Here is a 26,341-nt window from a genome sequence, read left to right as displayed (position 1 = left end):
AGGGCCCTGATTTACAGAAACTACTGCATACCTGCCCTCTGAAAATCAGATCTACTTCTTCTTCATCAATCATTATCATCCAACACCATCACCTCCTCTTGCTTCTGCTGACATTTTGTGAATCCTTTTCTTTTGTCTAAATGCCTGAAAATCTAAACAAACTTTGCTGGATCAAAATGAAACATTTCATTTAGACATAACCATAACATTTTGACTTTTTCAGCTTGGTTAAAATTCTTCAGTGAGATTCACATGAATTCATGAATAGTTTTGGTTCACCCAAAATTGCATTGTTTGGTAAACAAATTATTACTCCCAAAAAGTTTGCTTGGCTACTCTGAAACCTTTCTGGTTCCATTAATCGTCAAGAGCAGACCATCAATGTATTCCTCACTCTGACAGCAGAGAGGAGCCTCAACCTAAAAGCAAAGGAGGTAATGGTTGGTCCAAGACACAGGTTTAAGATCCAGTTGCCTAATCACCAGTCCAAATCTAAAAATTAGATCTTAAGTATGACCATCTGTCTGAGTTAAGCCATTAGCTACCTCAGACAGGCCCATGGTGGTCATGATGGCTAGGAAATTCTGAGCTGCCTCAAAAGAGTGATCATCTCCATGAAGGTTGAAGTCACCAGGAAGAGTCAGTCTCTGCATTTCTCATACTATTGTAGCACATAGTAAGTACAGAAGGAAAAAAAGAATTGTAAATCTGATATAAGATGAGGTAATAAAATACTTCAAAAACTGCTTATCCTAGGTAGAAAGTCTAAGTGACAATTTGAGTGAAGTTTCTGTCATCAAGACTGCTCTGCATGAAGACCATAAACAAAATAAATAATAAAAATAAACAAGGATTTTTTCATGTTTCTGTTAGACTACTTAAGATGTAAAATGCACATATTTTAACAAGTACTTGTTATAACATGTTAAACCTAATTTTTAAAAGGACCTCAATCAAATCTTTAATTTTCTGGATGCAATTTTTTTTATACGTCTATTTGACTGCACCAGCAAATCAGGTAATTAGTTATAAATGCTATAACTCATGGCTGCATATAGTTGTAGGTGCAAAATTTGAATTGCAAACTTTGAGGCCATTTCTGAATGTTAGCAACTTTATTCTGTATATCTTCATTTGTGGTTATTATACTGTACTTATGCTAATATCTATGTTGTATTTCATGCTTGCTTGCTCTTTGTCAGGTAGATTGAGCCATTAGGCTCAGCCCAGAGTAAGGGACAGTGCATACATTGCACAGCTCCAAATGCAGCCTGTGAAGAAATTGTCCCTTAGAAAGGCACAGTTGTGTCCTCTTTTCTTTTAGGCTGGAGTATTTTGCAACACCTCTTTTCAAGGTACAGCATCCTCCCCTATGATGGCCAGCCATCTCTGCTCACAGGTAAATAGGAATGTGGATTCAAGGTGCCACTCACTCCCCATCCATCTCTGTCCCCTCCCCATCAGACTCACTTCCTTTGCTTTTAGAGTGCTCAGTGCCACAATCCAGGCAAGACAGCATTACACAGGGAAAGGCCCTGGCATGTAAGCATGTCTAAAGATCCCATTTTGTGTCCTCCCACCCTCTTTCGTATAGTTTTCCATTCAGCTCCCTCTGCCTGGAATCCTTGACCCACTCTGTTATGCTGCTTCCCGTTCAAGTTCCTCCTTAAAATGCACTTCTTTCGTGAAGTTTATAGATCCCAGTAATCCTTGCAGTGAAGTATTATCCAGTCAAAAGCACTTACATTAAAAACAATCAAAATAACGAACATGTAATTACCACAATAGGCCTGATTCTCTACTGCCCAGCCCTCAGCATAGTCACTTCACCTATGCATAGCAAGTACAAACTGGGTCTAAAATGTTACTATCCTGATTTAGCAGGCTTTTAGACCCACTTTGCACCCATTTTGGACAGGTGCAAATGAATACAGTGGAGAATGAGGCCACTTCAATACAACATCAACATTCAATCATACTGGTCTTTGTCAAACCCATCCTTTGTTTGCTATTGCAAACAATCTGAAGCAGAAGTACCTGTACAGCTACAAAGTGTCTTGCACATTGTGCTATGTATATAATGAACTAAAATAAATAATAAATGCCAACAAGTTTCTAGGGTGCTTATATTTACCAGAGATTACTTTGCACCTTTTAGATTTATAAATGTCTTCATAAATGTTGTTTCCCTAGGAACCAAAGAGTGCACGATAAAGGCCCAATCCTTTCAAGGGAACCTTTTTGGTGTTCTAAACTGATACTTCTACTTTTTTGGTGTGTGAAACAATCCTACTCAGGCAACGGAACGGATTGTAGGTCTTTTCTGCCTCTAACTTCTATTATTCTGTTAATTTTTTCTGGAATATGTAGAAGTGACATATTAAATATGGTGGAGAAATGAAGGCTGCAGAGAAGAAGCTGTTATATACCTGATGTAGCTGTTCTCTTCTGTACTGAGATTAGTCACGGGAAAAACTTCAGAAAATTGGAGAAACTTCCAAAAATAGTATGTACCAAGTCTGCTCCTAGAACACTGCAGATACATATTGCTCCTTCTTGTGGGTTGAGAGTAAACTCTCAGTTTAGCCCTAAAGGACTTATGCCTTTTGTTGTTAAGGTTTGTAATCTAGGGACGCTATTGGATCCATGGCTCCTGGTGGAAGACCAAATATCAGCAGTGACCAATGATATTTTTTTCCATCTACGTTTTGCAGAAACATTCCAACTTTTTCTTCTCAGATGCAAATTTTGCCATAATTGCCTCCAGAATGGATTACTGCAATGAGCTTTGTATGGGACTAGCCTTGAAAACCACTGAGAAATTTCAGCTACTGCTTATTCCACAATGCTTCACACTAGTTCGTCACAGATTTTACCTACTTCCAGTGAATTTCTGTATTCAATATCTGGCCTGAGTTTTGAGCTTTATGGTTGGGTCCTATATACCTTAGAGACCTTCTCTCTCAATCTCTCTTTTTTCTCTCTCTCTCTTCATATTTCAACCTTGCTGTGATGTTCAAGCTGACAGTCCCTGGATTTTTTGTCTGGGTGATGGGCATTCTAAATGGAGGGTTCCTCACATCTGAAACTGGAGGGGCCTTGACTCTGAAATTCATTTTCCTCTTTAGTTTGACATAGCCTGAGTTTGTTGGCACACGACCTGAATATCAATCTATTTACTTCAGCTTATTCTGAAGAGATGATTTCAAGGGGAAGTTTGAGGGTTTTTTATGGCTAGTAAGTTTTATCATCATTAAATGAAATACATCAACTGAATGCAAATAAGTATGTTTTATACCTATTGTGTCATATGTTGGGCTAGAAGGCATCATAGGTACACTGTTATACATAAAAAAAAAGTACAGAAAAGGTTTGAAACCTCATCTAGGACTAGATAGCCAGATTGTCACCCCCTTTGTCATATACTATTTGTAACTGTTGAATTTACTATTAAATCCTCTAAATTCTATATACTGTATCAAACTAAAATTTTACAGTTGGGGTGCAGCTTTTGGTGACGAGTGGCATGCCTCTCAGCGAAGTGAACGCTGGATTTTTGGATATGACATGTCATGGTGTAGATGGTGTGCCTTGGTCAAAAATAAACAGATTGTGAGATTCCTTGCCTTTCACTATGAGGAATGCCACATGGCACACTTTGTTCCAGTCTTTCTTCTCACATTCTACATGAAGAACTTCCATTCTGTTGGGTTTTTTTTCTTCTTCTCCCACATAGTGTTATAAAACAATTAAAGAAGCAGCAGAACATTTCTAATTTATCTTAGAAACTTCTAAGGAAATAAACTTAAATTATTGGTTAATGTTAACAATAATTAGAATTGGAGGTTGAAACTACTGAACACGTGAATGAAACAGTGCTTGATGGACTCTGTATCCCATAGGCCTGGTCTACACTACTTTTTTAAACCGAATTCAGCAGCGTTAAACCGATTTAATGCTGCACCCGTCCACCCAACGAGGCCCTTTATATCAATATAAAGGGCTCTTTAAACCAGTTTCTGTACTCCTCCCCAATGAGAGGAGTAGCACTGAAATTGGCATTGCCATGTTGGGTTAGGGTTAGTGTGACCGCAAATCGACGGTATTGGCCTCCGGGCGGTATCCCACAGTGTACCACTGTCACCGCTCTGGAAAGCAATCTGAACTCAGCTGCACTGGCCAGGTAGACAGGAAAAGCCGTGCGAACTTTTGAATTTCATTTCCTGTTTGCCCAGGGTGGAGCTCTGATCAGCACGGGTGGCGATGCAGTCCCAAATCCAAAAAGAGCTCCAGCATGGACCGTATGGGAGATACTGGATCTGATTGCTGTATGAGGAGACAAATCTGTTCTATCACAGCTCCTTTACAGAAGATGAAATGACAAAGCATTTGAAAAAATCTCCAGGCTATGATACAGAGTCCACAGCACAGTCCCATGTGACAAGAGTAACGGAAAGCCAAAGAATCAAATGGACGCTTATGGACGGAGGGAGGGGGTACTGAGGACTCCACCTATCCCATAGTCCCCGCAGTCTCTGAAAAGCATTTGCATTCTTGGCTGAGCTCCCAATGCCTGAAGGGTCAAAAACATTTTCCCGGGTGTTTCAGGGTATATGTCGTCAATTTACACCCTTCTGCCCCCCCGAAAGAAAAGGGAAAAAAAAGTTTCTCTCCTTTTTTCAATGTCACCCTATGTCTACTGCATGCTGCTGGTAGACGGGGTGCTACAGCACTGAACACCAGCATCCCCTTCCTGACGGCAGACGGTACAATATGACTGCTATCCATTGTCATCATCAGTCCATGAGTGCTCCAGGCTGGCCTCGGTGAGGTCGGCCAGGGGTGACTGGGTAAAAATGGGAATGACTCTCGGTCATCCCCGGCAGATGATACAGAATGGCTGGTAATCATCTTCATCATAGCAACTGGAGGCTGAGCTCTATCAGCCCCCCCGCCTTTCCTGTCTAAAGAAAAGATTCTGTACTGCCTGGACTATCATAGCAGTGGGAGGCTGGGCTCCTCTCTCCCCCCACCCCACTGTTTAATGTGCTGCCTGGACTATTATAGCAGCTGGAGGCTTCCTCCCCCTCATTTTATCTCACTAAAAAGTCAGTGTTTCTTATTCCTGCATTCTTTATTACTTCATCACACAAATGAGAGGACACTGCCATGGTAGCCCAGGAGGGTTGGGGGAGGAGGGAAGCAATGGATGGGGTTGTTGCAGGGGCACTCCCTAGAATGGCATGCAGCCATCATTTCTGTGGGATCTCTGGGGCTCTGACATGGAGTGGCTGTGCTCTCTCATTCTCTAGTACACTTGCCCCATATTCTAGGCAGGACTGACTCTATTTTTAGACAAAACATAAAGAAGGGAATGACCCGGGGAGTGATTCCCATTTTCGTCCATGCACCCCTGGCCGACCTCAGCGAGGCCAGCCAGGAGCACCCATGACAGCAGCAGATGGTACAGAATGACTGATAACCATCATCTCATCACCAATTTACAATGGCATGGCAGACGGTGCAATAGGGATGGTAACCATCTCTGCTACCTTGCAAAGGCAAATGAATGCTGCTTTGTAGCACTGCAGTACCGCGTCTGTCAGCAGCATCCAGTACACATATGGTGACAGTGACAAGGCAAAATGGGCTCCATGGTTGCCATGCTATGGCGTCTGCCAGGGCAATCCAGGGAAAAAGGGCGCTAAATGATTGTCTGCCGTTGCTTTCACGGAGGAAGGATTGAGTGACGACATTTACCCAGAATTACCCGCGACACTGTTTTTGCATTGGGATCTCAACCCAGAATTCCAATGGGCGGGGGAGACTGCGAGAACTATGGGATAGCTACAGGATAGCTACCCACAGTGCAATGCTCTGGAAATCGATGCTAGCCTCGGTACATGGATGCACACTGCCGAATTAATGTGCTTAGCGTGGTCGCATGCACTCGACTTTATACAATCTGTTTTACAAAACCAGTTTATGTAAAATCGGAATAATCCCATAGTGTAGACATACCTATAGAGTGTCAAAAAATCCACAAGAAGTTCGTCACTGCTAGATTTTGCATTGATTGGATCTCATGCTTACATGAAAGATATTTAAAATCACAACTAGACAGACAGCTCCTCACTGACTGAATCTCTGAGGAGGTATACGTGCTTTGTTTATTTTAGAAAGTATATGGAATTTAGTAAGCTCAGGAATATGCTCATGATACCTTGATTTTGTACAGGACTAATAGGGTGTCTGAGGGATAGGAATAAAAACTTTCAGCCTCTGGGGGATCTTTGTGGAAAGATGTGTTTAAAAGATGGATCTATCAAAAATGAACTCTTTGGAGGAGAGTGTAGTTATAGTTCTGAGTGGAGATTGCTTCTAGTCTCTCAAAATAACACTATAGGTTCCACTTGTGGGGCCCAAATCTACATCCCCTTTTTTATGCAATAGACCCATTTGACTTCAGTGGATCTACATGTCTGAGGAACCACTGAACAATCAGAGACTTTTGGAGCTATACATATGGAGATAATAAGAGAGCAGGATTGATCCATTAATGCTCAATACATAGTAATTAAAGTAGATAGCTGGAAGCAAACACATTTATTATGAAATGTGTTGTAATGTGGTCTCAGTTATTAATTCAAATATAAGACCATTTGATTGAAAGAGAGGACAAAGGCCTGCAGCCTCATTTTTTATAATGAAAACTATAGGAGATGTCTTTGCTTTATCAAAAGGAAAAAAGGAGAATATTGCTCATATTAAATATATTTGGATGATTACAATCCCTGCTTGGGAAGAGGGGATCCTGTTTGAATTTTATTAGTTGACGATGAGCCTTTGTTTACATACAAATATTTCAGGATCTACTACAAGGAAATATCTATAAAGTTTACCTTCTAGCATGCATATAGTGGCTTATGTAAAACGCAAGGGAAAAAATGTAGGTCGCCAGAATAAAGATGGACGTATAATCACTAGAGTGGATTCTAACTGACGCAGGTTATGTGAAATGACTTTTCCTTAAAAAATAAACAATCCTCAGAGGCAAAAGTTTTAGCAACATTGCTCCACCCAGATAAGCCCCAAAGCTCACTGATGAGTTATCTGGAGAAAACACACAACTGGAACAGAATCTGACATTTCTCTTACCGGGCGATAGGAGGAGCTGCATGCTGACAAACCATATATGGGTTCATCAGATCAAAGCTCCTCCCCTTTCAGCTTCTTCCCCTCCAAACCAGGTGTACCACAAGCCAATATTCTCCCACACAACTCTACTTCCTAGCAGAGCTGGTGAGAAATTTTCCAACTGAACATTTTGCTATGAGAAAATGCAGTTTCATAAATTCAAAAAGTTCCACAGAAAAATGTTGATTTCAACAGAATTTTGTTTTGAAACAAAGGTCAAAAAGGAGCATTCTGATAAGGGAAAAATGTTCTCTTTGACCTTTTCAGAATGGAACATTTTGATTTTCCCTTTTGAAATGACTTTTTGTTTCAATGTTTCACATTTTATACTATGTAGTATAAAATAAAAAAGTCAAAATTGGAGTGAAAATTTTTCAATTTCATTAAAATTAAACATTTTGATCAACCCCAAATAATTTTTCCCCACCCAAAAAATCATTTTACAGGAATTTTGTTGTTGCTTTCTTTCTATTTCGGAATGTAAAAAATTAATTCTCAGACTTCCCCACAAAAATCCAAAACCAGCACAACTCCATTCACCCTATTACCACTCTACCCCTAATGCCCCTTCCTGCTTCCTTACTCACCACCCATGCCCCTCCACAATGCTGTGTAGTCCTATTCAGCTCCTCTCCCGGGGCTGCTACATGGACACCATGGTATCCAAGAGGTGGTGATGGTATCTGAAGAGTGGTGACGTAGGGGTAGCCAGAGAGGTAAGTGACCCATGATGAGGGAGGGGAGATATTCAAGAGTGGCAAGTTTATGGGAGGAGAGGCTTTTGGTTGTGGGAGCTGGGTGGAAGGAACCAGGGTTGTGTGGAGGGATTGGGGTAGGAGAAAGCCGAGAACCTCTGTGCTGAGGCACTGGCACTAGAAGAGTTCACCAGAGCTGCTGTCTTTTTTTGCCCCTGACAACTCAACCTCCATTTCTTCAGAGATCCTAGATATCTTTTCCTCTCACCTCCATAGCCCCATTTCTTCCATATGCCCAAACCTACCCCTGTTCCCCATGCATCCTCCCTGCTGGCCAGCTCACCTCCCTGCCTCCCCAGGGACTCTGTGCTGCATAGAACTGGTGAGTCAGGAAGCAAGGCTGGTAGCATCAAAGAACAGAACTGGGTGATGAGACTTGACTGTTCTATTGGCTAATCTTGGCGAGACTCGAGGTATCCTGAATTAGAGGAATGGCTCTTTGTATGAGGTTCAGGCATGGTCTGTGTCTGAAATATTATCACAATGTGTGTCTGTGGAAAGTTTGGCATTTACGGGGTCTCTGATTGTTCAGCTGGAGGAACTCAAAGGAGTGTTGAGGGGGAATATTTAAAACAGGTAGCATTTTAAAGTGTTTCCTCTGACAAAGTTAGTGGTAGTAAATATTTTCCTTAAATAGTTAAATAAATAGACCAGTTGTCTTTTGAAAGGCTATTGTGCCAAAATTGGAGGCTACATTGAATTATTTAAGTGTGAAACAGAAGGAATTTATTCCTATTTTTAAGTGTAAGTCTAAATGCAACTCGAATAGAAAAAACATCGAGGAATCCTTGTGGCACCTTAGAGACTAACAAATTTATTTGGGCATAAGCTTTCATGGGCTAAAACCCACTTATGAAAGCTTATGCCCAAATAAATTTATTAGTCTCTAAGGTGCCACAAGGACTCCTTGTTGTTTTTGCTAATACAGACTAACATGGCTACCACTCTGAAACTCGAATACAGGTGACTCCATTATGTAGAGTGTGTGTATATATATACGCTTATATGGGCACACACATGAAACCGTACATATATACCTGGAAGGGAAAGCAGCCCATGAGCCTCTCATTCAAGGATTCTGCCATTCTTTAACTTATTACCTCCTGATTTGGAAACACAGCATATAATCAGTTATTATTTTATAAAACTCATTTGTCCCCACTGTCATAAGTGATAGTAAAAAGTGTGTACCAAGGTTTGTTGTGGTTGCATTTATATGTTATATTAAGTCTTTAATAATGAATGCGTCTCACAAATAACTAAGCAGCATAGTACATAATCAGTTCTGCCAATGGGAAAGAGCAAATATTACACAGGAAAGAGAAACCTATGAAACAGTATTCACCAGGAAATAGTCTCTGAATGTTCAGTAGTTAAATACTTGTCCTTGTCTTTTTTTTAAAAAAAACTGGACAAATTCCAACCTCCACAGACTATAGACTTCCCAGAGGGATGGAGATCTAACTTTAACTTCCACACAGTAAACTAAAACACCCGAGACTGGTGGCGGTGATGCAAGCCGGTCGTTCGAATTATGATTATTCAGTCTGGCATTATTTTAATCTGACATTACTCTAAGGTGCTTGATTTAGATTCATCTTGACCTGAAAACTGGAATCTCAATTTCTTTCTCTTTACCTCTGATTTATCTTGGTACACTAGTTTTTATTTCAACAGCAGACATTAAGAAACCTTCCAAACGAGTCAGACTTTCACATTTATCTACATCAAATACATTTCAATCAGCCCCTTCCCCCCCAGCATCATACTCTGTTTTTATTTGTTTGTGTGACAAGGAGGTAATGAATTACGGTAGCTGAAAGTCAGACAAAACACAACCCTCCAGCAAGGCTGTTTTCTGGATTATATTTCTTTTCTTGATAACCAGACAATAGCTAAAGAAATTAAGGAGGGGGAGAAATGACTGATCTTTATGTATGAGATAATGGATGAGCCTTGAATGACCTGTTTTTTTTTTCTTGCGGTAAAACAGTGTTGAAGAAAGAGGGCACTAGCGTACAGCCCATATCCTCCCATCTGACTGTAACAGTGCTAAAGCCCATGTTCGCAGGAGAACTGCCAATGACTGCTTTGACCAAGGAAGGAGCGAACTGTCTCACTGATTCAGGTAAGTCTTAAGTTTAAACCTACAAATAAACCAAGATTTAAGGTGTAGCGCTGCAGATAAAAGATCCAGACAAAAGACACCCAGGCGACACATTCCAGGTCTGTCTGGCTTTCCGGCCAGTTTGAGACGCCTCTTGTGTGTGGCTGTAGGATCAGGAGGGAGAATCGGGACTGGTGGCTCCTCAGAGCATCTTCCCCACTCTCGTTCTCCCTCGCGCCCTTCTCTCCATCCTTCAGCAAAGGGGGAGAGACCCGAGGGGCGAAGCCCTGGCTCGCTGCTTCCTCCTCCCGGACCTGATCCTGGCACGAGAAGCCATTCGGGAAGGATGGGCTGCTGCAAGTAGGGGGTTTGTCTGTCTGTGTGTTGGGGGGAGGGGTTGTGATAGCGTGCGAGATCTTGGCTGCGGTAGCAGCCACAAAGACAGAGATGCTGAGAAGTTTAGGGGGAAGCCGAGTCGCCCTGGCAGGAGGTAAAGGGACAGGGCGGGTTGTAGGGAGGTCGGGCTCTCCTGTGCGCTGTCCTGGGTGCTGAAAACAGAGCCATCCTCGCCTTGCAACGAGGGGTCCAAGCCTAGCTCAGCAAGTCAGACCTCCTGCCTTCCCTCTCGGCAGCCGATCACCTTTAAACTGCATTAAACTATTTCAACTAGAATTGCCTGGCTCCACACCTCTGGGTGCCCAAAGTCTGCAGGGAAGGCAGGCGTGTCAAGAAAGCACACCACTACTTTATCTGTGGTTGCCTTAGTAACTAATACTGTATGTATTTTCCCTGGCTTTCATATTTGTGTCTCTTGTTGAATTTTCCCCTTAAACCCCGAAAAGTTAATCTAAGCTGTAATGAGTTTTTTTTCTACTCTGACCTTTAAATGACATTTTCCTTCACTGGGAAGGCAGATTTCTCTCTCTCTCTTTTTGAAAGTGGATTGTTCACATCCAAATGATGTTTTTAAATGACAGTGAGTAAAGTAAACCCTCCCCCCTCCTTTCTGATATGGCGACCACTGAGGCAATGATAAGATTTTTTTCTGATTAACTGGCTTACAAAAGTTTTAAAACTTGTCTGCTATTCTATCATTAGTTTAAAAGGTACAGGCAGCAACCTCTTTGTCTTAAACACATCTGTATATACACACGTGGGTCTATGCATATATTCTTCCTTGAAACTTACATTTGAGAGCCTCTTCTGATGTGCACATTTAAAGAAATATTTATTTCTCCAAACCCTTTTAAGATAAAACTGATTTTTATTGATTGCTACCCTGACACAGTTTTCTTTAACAAATGTGTGTTATTCTTTCTTCCTATGTCAACAGGATACAGTTCAGTACTATGATGACTCCTTTTGCACCTGAGAGCCATTTGTTTAAGCCTATGCTGTAATGGGATTTAGAGACACTTGACAAGTGACGGGCAAGAGGCTGGTATTTCCTTCAACAATGTGCAGACAGGAGGAGCCCATGAAATTTGTAACCTGCATTTGGATGACATCCTGTAACAAAATGATTGGAGTGGTGCTAGTCTTTTTCCCTGCTATCTTCCTGGAGATGGATATTCTCCCCAAAAACACTGGCAGGAAGATGCTGCTGTCAGGAGCTTCCTCGCAGCGATCAGTAGCCAGAATGGATGGAGATGTCATTATAGGTGCCCTCTTCTCAGTCCATCACCAACCGCCGGCCGAGAAAGTGCCAGAGAGGAAGTGTGGGGAGATCAGAGAGCAATATGGCATCCAGAGAGTTGAAGCAATGTTTCACACTTTGGATAAAATTAACTCAGACCCAGTACTGCTGCCCAACATCACGCTGGGCAGTGAAATCAGAGATTCCTGCTGGCACTCTTCAGTAGCACTCGAGCAGAGCATTGAGTTTATAAGAGACTCCCTGATCTCCATAAGAGATGAGAAAGATGGGACTAGTCGATGTGTGCCTGATTCTCTACCCCAACATCAGAGCAGGACCAAAAAACCCATTGCTGGGGTGATTGGTCCAGGCTCCAGCTCGGTTGCTATCCAAGTTCAAAACCTGCTCCAGCTCTTTGATATCCCTCAGATCGCTTATTCTGCAACGAGCATTGACTTAAGTGACAAAACTTTATACAAATACTTCTTGAGGGTGGTCCCTTCTGACACCCTGCAAGCCCGGGCCATGCTTGACATAGTCAAACGCTACAACTGGACCTATGTATCCGCAGTCCATACAGAAGGTAAGTATGGAAAAGCAATGCACCTAGAATCAGGCTAATCAATTTTTCTTCCTACCCCTTTTAGACGCTCTTTCCCCCATACCCAGAGAGCCAGCCATGAGCTTCTGGTAGCAACTATAATACCACTGCATGGTGTGCTACACAAGTTTGTCATTTACGTGGTTCTCTTGCTCCTAGGTCACCAGCAGCGACCATCTAACTGACTAATGTAGAGGAGTACTTTCCACTAAGGAGACACCAAGACCTTGACTCTAAATTTAAACAATTAGACTATTTGTTTGCATTGTTTCCCTGGGCAAGTCAACTCCACCCCAGAGACACCAACAATTGTTTTTTATTAGTAACCTAGCTTGCTTGAAAAACTAAAATGGAAATAATGCAGTTTCTCTCCCTCTCCCCCCTACTCAACCATTGTGGGATCTGAACAGTGTTTCTCTTCATCCAGGGAAGTTAGCGCTGAACAAATTGTTAGATAGTGTCCCAACTTGTGTTCAAGCGACAGACTGGATGTGGTTAAATATAAGACCTTGTTTAACTTCAGAAGAAAAGCAGTGGCAAAATTAGACATACCCAAGACTTCTAGGTTTGACCCTGTCCCTTTACTTCTCATACATGGAAAGATTTCTCCTTCTTCTTGCAATTTAGACTGATCACTCATTTCAAATTAAAAAGATAATTGATGTGAGAATCTAGAGCTGAAGTTAATAATGGTATAAAAATCATTCTTAAGGCGTGACTGCCAGTTCTGTAATGAAGTGAACAGATTATTTATAAAACAAATCCTGTAGCGTTGTTAGCTTTTATTCAGGCAGAACAGTCACTGATGTTCAATTTTGATTCAGTTCTCACTCAGATAAAACTCTCATTGACAAGAGCTCCAGGATTTGGCATTATATCTGTTCTGTATTAATACAATAATTTCTGGGACTATACACAGAGGACTGAATCCTGAAGGCATTGCTCTGATATATTTTACAGAAATGTTTTGTAATGAAGTAAGTGTATAGACATCCATTTGACAGGCATGTCATTCTAATATTCAGTAAAGTATTACTATTATATGAACAGAAGTAAAAATCGTAGTATATAGAGACAATTTGTATTCAACAAGTTTAATTAACTTTAAACTAGTAAGTGAAGGAATTGTAAGATCATGCTATTTAAAACTGGAAACACTGGTTTATAGATAGAACATTGTTTTTGTCAAATACTATCAAATTTATATTACCAGCTAAATTGTACAAAAGGAAAGCCCTTTCAATACAATATTGTGACATTTCTATAGTCCAATCATGCTGCTGAACACCAATTTTTTACATAGTAAATTACAAACCTGATTTTTTTTCATTGCAGCACATAGGATAATACATTTATCCAAGTAAATTCATATGTAAATCTGATTTATGATTCCCTTTAAATTAATGAACTAAATATTCAACTTTGTGCTCAAAGATCTGGCCGAACATAAACACTTTAAAACATATATTGCCATCAGGAAAGAAAGAAATCATCAATAAGACTTGCAAATGTCACATTCAAAGGTGAATTGGATTAACCTGGACATATGAAACATGAAAGTGCTGCAATTCTGAAAAATGTTAGAGCAGGGAACAATGACCTGACATTTGCAGTTCATTTTGTGCCCTGTCACAGATGAAAAAACAAATTGATGTACAGGGTGGAACCTGAGATATTAAAATTCTTGGATGATTATATTTTGTGACAGATCAGAGTGAAAATACACAGTAAGTGGCAGCTTCTCATCTGGTGTAAGTTGTCATAGCTCCATTGATTTCACTGGAGCTACACCAGTTTACACCATTTGTGGATCTGCCCCTCAGGGATCTATTCTACTTCTATGTGCATATGTAACACCCATTAATATTACTTGGAATTATCTTCCCTCTTGGGAAAGAGAATAGATTATTAAAGTTATTTGTTATTTTGGGGTTTTTTAAAATCATGATATAGGAGACTTTTCATGGTAGCAATTTCACTCATTACATGTGAGAACTTTTAATTAGCTATCACTTTTTGAAATACCTTATTGACTGACAAGGAGTGTTTCTTGCAGGATATTTTTCTGATATCCAGGGTGATACTTTTGGAAATGTTGAACTAATTCTGTTTCACAATGTGATAAATTTTTCTGCAGTATCAAGGGATCATTTTTCAGATTACTCAGCTTTCATTACTCCCTTTTGCACGTGCACACACACACACACACACACACACACACACTGCCTCTAAAGATTGTCTCTCAATCCAATTAAATTATAAATTATATTTAGTAGCACTAGTACATACATATTTGTTGAGCTTTTTTCCAGAAGAACTATAGAATACCAATTTATGAAGTATGAAAATCCTCCCTCCCTCACCCTTTTAAGGTAAAATTACTGCTCAGGAACAGTGTTGCCTTTACTTCTTTACAATTTAAAATCTTATGCATTAACTGAAATCTAGATTATGAGACCGCTTCCCTCTTCCCCTTCCCAATTCCTGTGGCATGCAAAGCACCTTCCTACTTTGCATAACCAACACAAGGGCCACTCTCAGCACCAGTCCCTGTGAACAGGGGCTTCTCCAGATTTGCTTCCACACCAGCTCACAGAGCAGGGCTAGTGCACCAGAATCTATACCATCCTTGCAGTATGTACCACATATGCAACTCCTATGTACACCATGCTTGAGGAAGATTGTGGGTTGTAGCATTGTGGCTTGGCACCATCCTCCACATAGGACTCTGAAAAGCGTAGACATTTCTTACAAAATGCACAGGCAGTATCAGCGCAAACTTCCCATCACACAGACTTTCCAAAGAGCTTCAGATGTGGGTGGACCACCCGGGGAGTCAGACAACTGTTCCCTTCCCATATTAAATCAATCTTTGGCCCCCCCTGCCCACAAGGAAATGAAATGAGATCACCAATTCATTTGACATAACCACTAAGCAGCTGTCAGATAGCAGTGTTCTTCAGGCAGTACTGACCTTGTCTGGATTCATATAGGTAACCTAGAAATTAGAGTCTCCATAGTCCTTCTCTGATACTCAAAGCCATTCCTGTTCTCTTGCAGTGTCACCTTCAGACATAGCTGCCCCCAGAACAGTTCAGAGCAAACAAACAATATCATTGTGTACAGATTATTCTATCTTTTAATAATGATCATAAATAATTGCACACACAGAAATCTGTTGTCTATATAAAATGGCTTCTAATTAGTTTATTACATCTGGTATATAGTGACAATGAGGACGGGCAAAGAGATCCAGTTTGTATTAGATTGTCTTTTTGGTAGTCCATGAGATCATATTCTTCTGTTTATTGAACACATAGAGGTTTATTCTCCATCAGAGCACAGGACATATGCAACTATTGTTAGTGATAATGGCATTTACCTGCATAAAATCACTGCATGTTTATGAGAGATAGATCTCTTGAAGGATGGAATATCTGTCTTTTACAACACTGTTTTCAGGAATACGTAAACATTGTACTAAGGTACAAATTACTATAATGTTAGTTCTAACACTTTATTTTCAAAGGTGTATATAATTCCACTGGAAAAAAAATCATAGTAGACTAAAACTGACCCATAAAGCTTACCAGGCAAGAAAAGGGCAAGTCATTTTGCTTGATCATGTGTCTCAAATGAACACAGTTGCACATCAGGAAAGTGCATTATTTTCAGCACATCTGCCTAGGCAAATTTGTATGGCCATATAATAGCTGCAAGACATTTTCGAGGCTATTGTTTTTTCAAGGAACCTTCAAAGAATATTCAATGTGCAGGATTTTTTCATTAATGTGCACATGCATCCTCTCAGCTTTTAGGGCTGATTCGGAAAAGCATTTCTGTTCAGAAAAGTACTTAAGTACATGCTTAACTCTAAGTATCCACAGGTCAAGAAGGATGTTTGGTAAATTGGAGATGGTTCAGAGAAGGTACCGCAAAAATGATTAAAGGACTGGACAATATGCTTTAAAGTGAGAGACTCACAGAGCTAAATCTATTTAGCTTAACCAAGAGATGGCTAAGGGTTAACATAACAGTCTTTAGGTACCTACATGGGAAGCAGAAATTTGATCATAAAGGGCTCTTTAATCTAATAGGAAAAAAAGTATAAAAGGCCTAATGGCTGAAATGTGAAGCTAGACCAATTTACACTGGAAATAAGGCACACATTTTTAACCATAAGGATAATTAACGATTTGGAACAACTTACCAAGGATTGTGCTGGATTCTTCCTCGAACAGTTCTTCTAAAGCAGTGTTTTTCAGCTCAAACTTTCAATGTAGACTATGTCTCAGATTTCCAAAGGGGGCCCACAGCTTCATTTGAAATTTTTTAGGGGTCCACAAATGGAAAAAAGGTTGAAAACCACTGTTCTAAAAGTATGCTGTAGTTCAAACAGCAATTCATTCAGGGAGGTTCTATGGTCTGTGTTAGACAGAAGGTCAGACTAGATATCACAGTGGTCCCTTTCAGCTTTATAATCTATGAATAAAGCTCAATATTAACTAATGAAATATTTGGCATGATTATAAAGATTTTTTAGTTCAGAGTAGAGGATGTGGGCTTTATCTTCATTTCTAATTTTTGTTTGTTTTTGCTTTGTGGCCATAACTGTCACATATTCTCCACAGTAGTGATTCACAAGAAACTCAAACATACAACCACTTACTAGTAAAAGGATGGAAGCTGCATAACCTTGGACACGTCAAAGGGAAACATTCTTTTGGCAATACTGTATAATAAGCTTGAGAGTAGAGAACTCATCATGATAGTTTGTATGGGCTAGAACAGTGGCTCTCAACCTTTCCGGACTATTGTACCCCTTTCAGGAGTCCAATTTGTCTTGCATAGTACCAAATTTCACCTCACTTAAAAACTACTTGCTTACAAAATCAGACATAAAAATACAGAAGTGGCACAGCACACTATTACTGAAATATTGCTTACTTTCTCATATTTACCATATAATTATAAAATAAATCAATTGGAATATAAATATTATATTTACATTTCAGTGCATAGTGTATAGAACAGTATGTAAACAAATCAGTATCTGTATGAAATTTTAGTTTGTACTGACTTCACTAGTACTTTTTATGTAGCCTGTTGTAAAACTAGGCAAATATTTAGAGGAGTTGATGTATGCTCTGGAAAACCTCTGTGTACCTCTCAACCAGGGGTTGAGAATCACTGGGCTAGATAATAGCTTTCATTTTAAAGATATTGCATTGTTTGGGGTGATAGATCAAGAAGTAGCAAAGAATCCTGTGGCACCTTATAGACTAACAGATGTTTTGGAGCATGAGCTTTCGTGGGTGAATACCCACTTCCTCAGATGCATTGTTAGTCTATAAGGTGCCACAGGATTCTTTGCTGCTTTTACAGATCCAGACTAACACGGCTACCCTCAGATCAAGAAGTACCGCTAGATCTTTGTACATCTTAAAGAAGTACTTCATTTCTGTTAAATGCACAAGGGCAGTAAATTATGGAAATGGACAATGGAATTTGTTAAACCAAAAATATGATACATTTAAACATTGTGTAAAAAAATTATTCAGAAACTATTCTTGATTTCTGTGACTATACCCACTGGGCCAGCTGTTTTGCTGGTGCAAATTGGCACAGTTTCAATGGCAATGCACTAGTTGGCAGCAGCAGTGAATTTAGCCCTATGTTTTAAGTATTCACCACATAGTTTGGATTAATAATCAGACTATGGGTTGTTCTCAAACTGTTCCCTTGAGCTATTTATTTACTATTCATAGTGTAACTGATCGCATGGTATGTTTGGAGAAGTGCCACTTTTTTAAACATGAGAATGATGGATTCGTAATAGTGAATAGCAATTTCAATACAAATTAATTAAATTTTCAGAATTCACAAACATATTCATGAGTACATTTCAGTGGTTACAAGAACATTTGCAAACAATGAATAATAGGACCTAATAAAGAGCAGTGATTTGTACTGAGATGTTTATTCATAAATATATTCACCAAGCTATTTCTTCACTGTTCAGCCAGCTTTATAAACCTCATATGGGATCTCTGAAGTCTGGTGTTATGGGGGAGAAACAGAGAAATTGAATGCATATTTGATCAAAACCAAATTTAGTGTAAGGACAGAGACAAATGGAAAGTCAAGTAGTGACTGAAATTTTCTCTGCATTGGCCTCACTAATTATATTTATAAGAAAGTGGTGAGAAAATAATTTACATTGATTGATATTGACAAAAAAATCTTGCTTATGACAAATACAGTAGAGAAGTTATTCAAGAAAACTTCCTTCTTGAAATTACCTTACTACCTTACTAAATACACAAAGAATCAAGCTTTTCAGCTGCACAAGTCTCGAGTTATATCAGTTCAAAGGACTCATCTAACTTCCACATCTGCCATTTCAGCAATATTCCCAGGTTTCACATTTATGAGTTGGCACACTGGGTTCATTTGTGCCAGTTGCTTCTATTTTTCTCTATTATCCTCCTGCTTTTAGACTGGTACATCCCACAGTCCCAGTATGCTACAACAGATTTTCTGTGTCAATACAAATTGTTTTAAAACCAAGTCAAAAGAGCTGGGGTTTCCAAAAGAAGCGATGTGAAAATGTCTTTAAAATGTTATTTTGACCACAGAGTTCTTAATATTAAGGCAATCTTGCCTTGGTTTCTCAGTCAGAAAAAACTAAAGCTATGGAAAGTTTAGGTATCTGGCTACTTATGGTAACTTCCATTAAGAAAGGTATTTTAGGAGACTGGAAGGGTCAGGGGATTGACAGCTTTAACAGAATATAGATATGTTCTCATCTAGATCATTGATTCAAATACAGACTAGGACATCAGTGATGGAAAGTCATTTCTAATGCTGACCGGCATATGAGAAATGAGTTGAGGTCTCGGTATATTTTCTAGCTGACAGGTGTTCACAACACAAAAACCGCCATCACAGATGGCACTAATTAACATCCCTGCTGGCAGTCTCAGCAGAAAGGGCAGCAACTGACTCGACTTGGACACTTAAATACAGTACCTTCTCTCTTCTAGAGGTGATCTCTTCATGTCAGTCTTGAGACACATTGTTAGAGCAGTGTGGGGAAGTTTGCACATTCACCAACAGTGTTGTATCTGTCCTGTGGAGAAATAGTTGCAGATATGTCAACCTGACTTCTTTCACAAACACTAAAATTAATTTAATATTTAGAAAATAAACTAAACTTTAAAGGATTTCTTCCAGAAAGATATACATTCAAGATGGATTAATACATGTACAAGTAGAGGTAGAAGCTTATAGTCATGAGTGTATATAAATCTAGGGTCCAAACGGACTGTTAAAATAAGTGGGAGAATTTCCATAGACTTCAGCAGAGTTACAACCACTATATCTGTGGTGAATATAACACTAATTCTTATCTAGATCCTGCAAGCAGCTCCGTGTGGACTCTACATCAATTCAGGACTGCACTGAAGTAAATAGAACTCTAGGCAGGCATAGGACTCTCCCATGGAGAGCTAGTTGCAGGATTGGGGTCATTGGTTGGAACCCTGATCTTGTTAGAAAACCAGAATGAGGAACATAGTTGACAAATAATGTATAAGCAGAAACCCAAACACACATGGCTTTTTTAGTAATTTGTATTTGTTTTATTTACCATATAAAACTATCTCTGACTGAAATATCAGTCTCCAAGCAGATGACTCAACATGCACATGCGAAGGAAATACAATACACACTCTTTAATACGTGCCTTCATTTTTCATTACCCATTAGTGATTGCTGTAACTGCAAATTACATATCGCTAAATAATACAACATACAAAGCCAATATGTATTTGCTGCATTTTGTGATATGTGGGGAGCCTTTTAGTGAAGTGAACAGTACTGTGTAGCACAAGCTGTCTTTTCATCTGTGACATGCCACTGGCTGCATGGCTTGCCTCAGTCAAAAACTCTGTGATATACCTTTCATTTCATTGAAAGGCATCCCACATGTCACACAATACTGTGGCCCTGTGACTAAGAAATTTTCATTTGTTTGTGTTCTCTTGTACATGTTTTTAAAACAATTGAATGGCATAAAGAATACTTGTACCTTATTAATAACTGGTGAGGTATTATAGTAACATTAATCTTTACGGATCTGATCCTGAATTCTTTATGTGTCCAAAACTACCAATGAAATCAGTGGAGTGTTGCTGTGATAGGCACTTTAGAAATATTGATAGCTAAAATAGATAAGATGCAAGGTCATACCTGAAGTGAATAAAATTATCCACAGCAATCACAGGTGAGAGATATTGGGCCTGATACAATGCCCATGGAAGTGAATTGAAAGACTCTCATCGACTTCAATGGACATTGAATTGGGCCCAACATTCATATCATGTATTGGTCTATTTGATTATGGTACTAAGATTCCTCAGACAGTATTACAGATCCAGAGGATGCCCATGTGCAACTACATTGATCTCACCATTCTCTGAAAGTTATGTAAAGTTTCATGTAGGCAAATAGCATTGTGTTTAGCTACATATTTGAGGATTTTCATACACATCTTTTATTCCACCCAAGTAAATTATCCAGTATATTTAATCCTTTTTTCTGTCTGCAGATTTTGATTTTTATAAATGTTTTCATTGTTTGCAATTGTTTGACAAGTGTTTTACACTCTTATTAATATGTGGAAGTGTATTTGTATAAAACTGCAATTTCTCCAAAATTTAGGCAAACAAAAATCCACCTGTGTAAAAAGCAAACAAAAAGGGTCATGAATTTGGTTGAACTGACAGCTTTTCAAAATTTGACTGAATGTTCATGAATAACATTTTACAGTTTTTGACGAGGCTGTAATGACACAGTATGCATGCATCTACATACACTAGTCTATAATAGTATGTGAATAACTGTCATGGGGGAGGGGGAAGAGAGCTCTCACTCTTAGGCCTGATCTACACTAGAAGATTAGGTTGATTTAACTGTTTTGGTCAGGGGTGTGAGAAGTCCACACCCCTGTGTGGTATTGTTAAGCTGACCTAAGTCCCTGTGTAGACAGCACCAAGTCAACAGCAGGATTCTTTCATCGACCTAGCTACCAGCTCTCCAGGAAACGGATTACCTACTCTAAAGGGAGAATTCCTCCCATTGGCATTGGTAGTGTCTACACTGAAGTGTTACAGTGGCACAGCTGCAGTGGTGCCACTGTAGTGTTTTATGTATAGAGAAGTCCAAAGTCAAACACACCTTTCCAGGGAAGAATATTTGACAACAGTAAAATTGGATAAGAACATCTGTCAGAAAGCATCTTTTGGAGGACAACAGCATCTGGGTTAAGCTTCAGATTTGAGTGTTGGATGATGCTAGTCCTGCAAATGATTATGCACTTCACTTTTGTGAGCTCCACATGTGTGAATATGGAATCAGGACTGAGTACTTAATATGGCTATCTTTATAAAAGCAGATCATGACCCAGAAGATCCTTATTTTATTCTTCTGTAGGAAAAGCCAAGCTAAAGCAGTCTTCGCAAAACATTAGCACATGGGCAGCGGGTATAATAGGAAGGGGAAGCATTGCCTCCTCTAGCACAGTCATCCCTGCTGCCCGACACCTGGGTCATGGTTCCCTCTCACGCCTGCTCTGACCCTTCCCCGAGGCTCCCACGGCTTGTTGCTGCTGTCTGGGGTGAGTCTTCCTCCTCTCCTCTCCTCCACCCCATCTCAACTCCTTCCCCCCTCGGAGGTCCCCGCAGCTCCCGGCCACATCTCTCCTCATGTCTCATTCCCCATGGTGTGTCCATGTGTGTCAGAGAATGCAATCGGGGAGTCAGTGGCAGACAGGGGATGGGGAGTGAGAAGGTGAGTGGAAAGGATCCCTGGGGATATGTCTACACTGCAAAGTTGTAGACAAAACTTTTGTCTTTCACAGGTACTTTAAAAAGCCCCTCCCCTGCCAGCAAAAGACAAAAGTTTTGCTGATGCAAGTGGCAGCGTGAACGTGGCTTTGTTGGCAGGAGCGCTCTCCTGCTAACAAAGCTAACGCTGCTCACGGGGCTGGAAGTATTTTGTCAGCAAAAGTGGTGACGAAGTACCAACAAAGAGCGTTTACACATGCTGACTTTTAGTGACAAGGTTGTGTCGATACAGCCACGTTCAGCTGTCTTTTATATTGTAGGAAAATGTGTTAATGGGGTTAAAAACAGTTTCCAAATGACTACCCTTCAGTTATTCTCTGTACCTAGAGGAAGGAACTGCTAACCTGGCGCAAGGAGGCCCTGACATAGCCAGTGAGTTTATTTCTTGATGTAGTTATTTTATTCAAATCCAGTTTAAGTAAACAAGTCTGGCAGGGAATTCTGTGTAAGAAAGTTGATTAAACTACTGCCTTAATGCAGGCTGTCAATGACAAGCACTTTTTCAAAAGGAGAGATTAGTCTTCAGGTTGGTGCAGGTAGCCTGGCTTTTCGTTTCTCTCTATACAGCACACCCCTAACTCCCTGCCACACGGAGGAGAATCTGTCTGGCAATTGAGCTATACCTGTTGCCTGTTTAGTTCCCTTGGGAAATGTTATTAGTGCTTTAAGGTGAAAAGGGGAGAGGGTGTTGTGGGGTGAGGAGGGCAGCAGCAGCAGCAGGGTGAGTGACTATAAAAGTGTTCAAAAAGAACTAGATAACTTCATGGAGGATAGGTCCATCGATAGCCAGGATGTACAGGGATGGTTTCCCTAGCCTCTGTCTGCCAGAAGCTCGGAATGGGTGACAGGGCATAGATCACTTGATGATTACCTGTTCTGTTCATTCCCTCTGGGGCACCTGGCATTGGCCACTGTTGGAAGACAGGACACTGGGCTAGATGGGCCTTTGGTCTGACCAAGTATGGCCTTTTTTATGTTATGTTCTTATGTGAGGAGGTGAGTGGCGAGCCAGCTGAACAGCAGGTGGTGTTGGGGGTCTCGTGGCAGGTCGGGAAAGGATCTGGCAGTGGGTGGAGGGGTGAGGAGGCAAGGAGTAAGTGGGCCAGTGGCAGGCGGGGAGGAGGTGAGTGGAGGATGGGATCTCGGGGGGTCAAGAGGTGAGTAGTGAGTCAGCGATGGGTGGGAGTGGGGCCTGGGGCAGAGCAGGGGTGGAGTATGGGTGGGGCTGTGGGCAGAAGTGGCAGGACAAGGAGCTCACCTTCCCCAGGGGAAGTTTCACCCATTGCCCACGAATTAGTGCCTACACTGTTATTGTAACTGTTAGATTATTAAATTTCAATGTTGATTTTAAAAACAGATACTTACTATGTATGTTGCTAGAAAGTGCAGTATAGTCCCTACACAAGCTGGTCAGTTTTTTTCCACTGAAGAAAATTTGGATGAAAATAAAATTTTCCATGGAAAATTTGGATTTTTGGGTGGAAATTTGAATATTGAAAATTTTCAGCTGAAAGCCCAAATATTTCAGTTTGGAAATGCTGTCATGTTCCCTCACGGAAGTTGTAGTTTGGATGCCTCATGCTCCCATTCTTCTCTATAGGCTGGACTTCCTGGTCAGACTGCTCCGCGGTCTCCTCTCTTGGAGAGTGAAGATGGTGCACCACGGGAGTCACTGGCTATGGTGCATCATGGGATACGTAGTCTGTCCAGTGAGCCCAGCCTATGGAGGAGAATGGAGACAGGAGGCAACCGAACTGTAACTTCCATGAGGCACCATTTCCAGATTAAAATATTTTGTGTTTTGGCTTAATTATTTTGGTTTTTGTTCAAAATATTTTGTTTTTTGGTTTGTCAGTTTTTCAACAAAGTAATAACATTTTCTGTGGAAAAAAAGACACTTTTGTGAAAAAAAAATTCTATAATCAAGCCCCCAATTTTCCATTAAAACCGTTTGATAAAAGAACTTTGGCCAACCCTATTCCTATTCCTGCTCATGTGACTGGTGGGAGTAAGGCTTATTTTAGGATAACATAAAACTAGTTTATGTGTGCAGCTGTATCAGAAAATTGAAGTAGCCTGATCTATTGTGCTTTACAATATGTTGATTTCATGTGGAAAGAACACATGGCCAAATTATCCACATAGCTAGAATTAATCTGTTATGATTACAATTTCTATGCAATATTTTGTTAGCTTTTAATAACCTTTGTTTGGCATTGACTATCAGGATTGAATTTCATGTTGAATTACAGCTCCTATAACTCCATTGACTTCAGTATAGTAACAAGGAGCAAGTGAACACAGAATTGGACCTTAAGGATTGTTTTAAAAAAACTGAGATTTCTGAATATTAGGCTACTCCTGTTGACTTTATCTATATATTCTTGTTCTTGCCCTTCATTATTTCATCTCTTTTTCTCTTTGTCTCTCCTCATTTTATCTATACCTCTTACTGATCTGTGTCACTTTCTCTGGGTGGTTGCATCCTTGTCCTATTTTATCTCTGAGAACCATAACTGTGTAGTAGACATTTATGATTGTGTCTGTATGCCAGATGCTTTAGTCTTCCTAATGGAGGGAAATGGAAAGCAAGAGAAATGTTTAACAGGGCGGGGAGGAGGGAAGAGTGAGTAAGATCTTTTCTCATGGCACCCATTCTACTAGAGGTGAGCTGCTACAACTGAGGGTTATACATCTGAGATCCAATGGTAATCAATTATGGTAGGTCTCATAGTTTAGTAAAAAATATAATTGGTATTTAGTACAGTTTTCTGGTTATACCAAAGTCACTGGAATCAGTGACTAAGGGGTTGAGTCTGTCCTGAAGTTTGAGGGAATGGTGAACAGGAAAATTAGTTTCAGTAAAGAACTCAGATAGCAACCAATCATAGGTTTTACTGCATGTATTGTCTCTCACTCTTGGATATAACATATCCACAGTGGAGTATTGTTCAATGTTTGTATTTTCCACTTTGTTGAGATTTTACACTAAATTTGTTCTTATAACATAAACAATGGCTCATGTAACTGAAGAAAGCAATAAGCAGAATGAAAAGATTAATCTATTTCATTTTCATAGTATCACCGATTATGATATGACTTTGTACCCAGAATGATATAATTTGTCTGACAGCACATGCAAAATAAAGTAAACATTATAGGAGGAAAATGAAAACTGGAACATATAGTAGGTGCCTTTTTTTTTTGATCTAGCCGTTTCCCAGGAATTATTTAATACAAGTATTTTGCTGGACTACAGTATAGATGTTTGTAAACATTTGTTGATGTTAACTACAAAAACATCATATATTGATATTTTCAAGAGGTCTTAGTACCACAATCTAGCTATATGCTATGTACCACCCTGTATATGCTGCTATGACTATCTTCTGATGTAATTGCAATATTAATATGCTCTCATCTAGTCAATACAGAATAGATTCATTTCTTGAAAATATGATGTCCTTGTGTAGCAGTGCCTACTGCTGGCCCTTTCACAAACTGAGTCAGAGACCACCCCAAAGCACATGCACCAGCGCTCTCTTATTGTTCATGCCTGTCCCCACCACCTATTATTTACATATCTTACAGACCAACACCCTGAGAGACCGCTAGCTTCTCCTGCTGGCAGGAATTTAGAGCCCTTTGCTCCTCCCTTTCCTGTCTCCCCCCTCCTTCCTCCCAGCCAGCTTTCTATAGCAAGCTGTCCACTCAGGCCTGCAGAAGCATCCCCTCAGGTGACTAGGGCATAGCCTCCCCAGCCAGTCCTAACTAATCCCCCTTTAAAGAGGAGCTGGGCTAACAGAGGCCTGGCTTGGATCTCCTAGCCAGCACCCTGTTACACCTTGTCACATCTACTTGTCTCTCTTCTAGTGAGGCAAGATATATGTGACTGGGTGAAAGTGATCATTAAATGATAAGATTTCATGATTCTAAGGAAAGAAAGGAGTGAGAGCAGCAGAATAAATACAATGGATTTCAAAAAAGCAGACATTAACATACTTGGAGAACTGGTAGATAAGGTACCATAGGAAGAAAATGTAAAGGATAAAGTAGTTCAGGAAAGCTGGCAGTTTCTCAAGGATACAATATTAAAGACACAATTGGAAACTTATCACGATGTGAAGGAAAGATAGG

At 40.1% G+C, this 26,341-nt stretch overlaps 2 protein-coding genes across 5 annotated transcripts in view; one reads left to right on the top strand and one right to left on the bottom strand.

Annotated features, from left to right (window-relative positions):
• The window catches only part of SHPRH (SNF2 histone linker PHD RING helicase), a 1,098,091-nt gene that overhangs the window by 155,688 nt on the left and 916,062 nt on the right, over positions 1–26,341 (bottom strand). The window lies entirely within an intron of this gene.
• The window catches only part of GRM1 (glutamate metabotropic receptor 1), a 296,627-nt gene continuing 280,249 nt past the window's right edge, over positions 9,964–26,341 (top strand). Inside the window, exons 1-2 of one of the 4 annotated variants that reach the window (XM_050949478.1) lie at positions 9,964–10,080; positions 11,393–12,278. In XM_050949478.1, coding sequence (XP_050805435.1) covers positions 11,516–12,278 — 763 coding nt within the window. In that variant the 5' untranslated portion in view covers positions 9,964–10,080; positions 11,393–11,515. Of the gene's footprint in view, positions 10,081–10,331; positions 10,420–10,475; positions 10,550–11,392; positions 12,279–26,341 lie in introns of those variants that run through there. The other 3 variants (XM_050949474.1, XM_050949475.1, XM_050949476.1) reach the window with 3 other exon arrangements.

Source organism: Gopherus flavomarginatus, chromosome 4 (genome assembly GCF_025201925.1).
Source record: "Gopherus flavomarginatus isolate rGopFla2 chromosome 4, rGopFla2.mat.asm, whole genome shotgun sequence".
NCBI classification, from domain to species: domain Eukaryota; kingdom Metazoa; phylum Chordata; order Testudines; family Testudinidae; genus Gopherus; species Gopherus flavomarginatus.
Note: the sequence above shows the minus strand (reverse complement) of the source record. Positions and strands in the feature narration are given on the sequence as shown.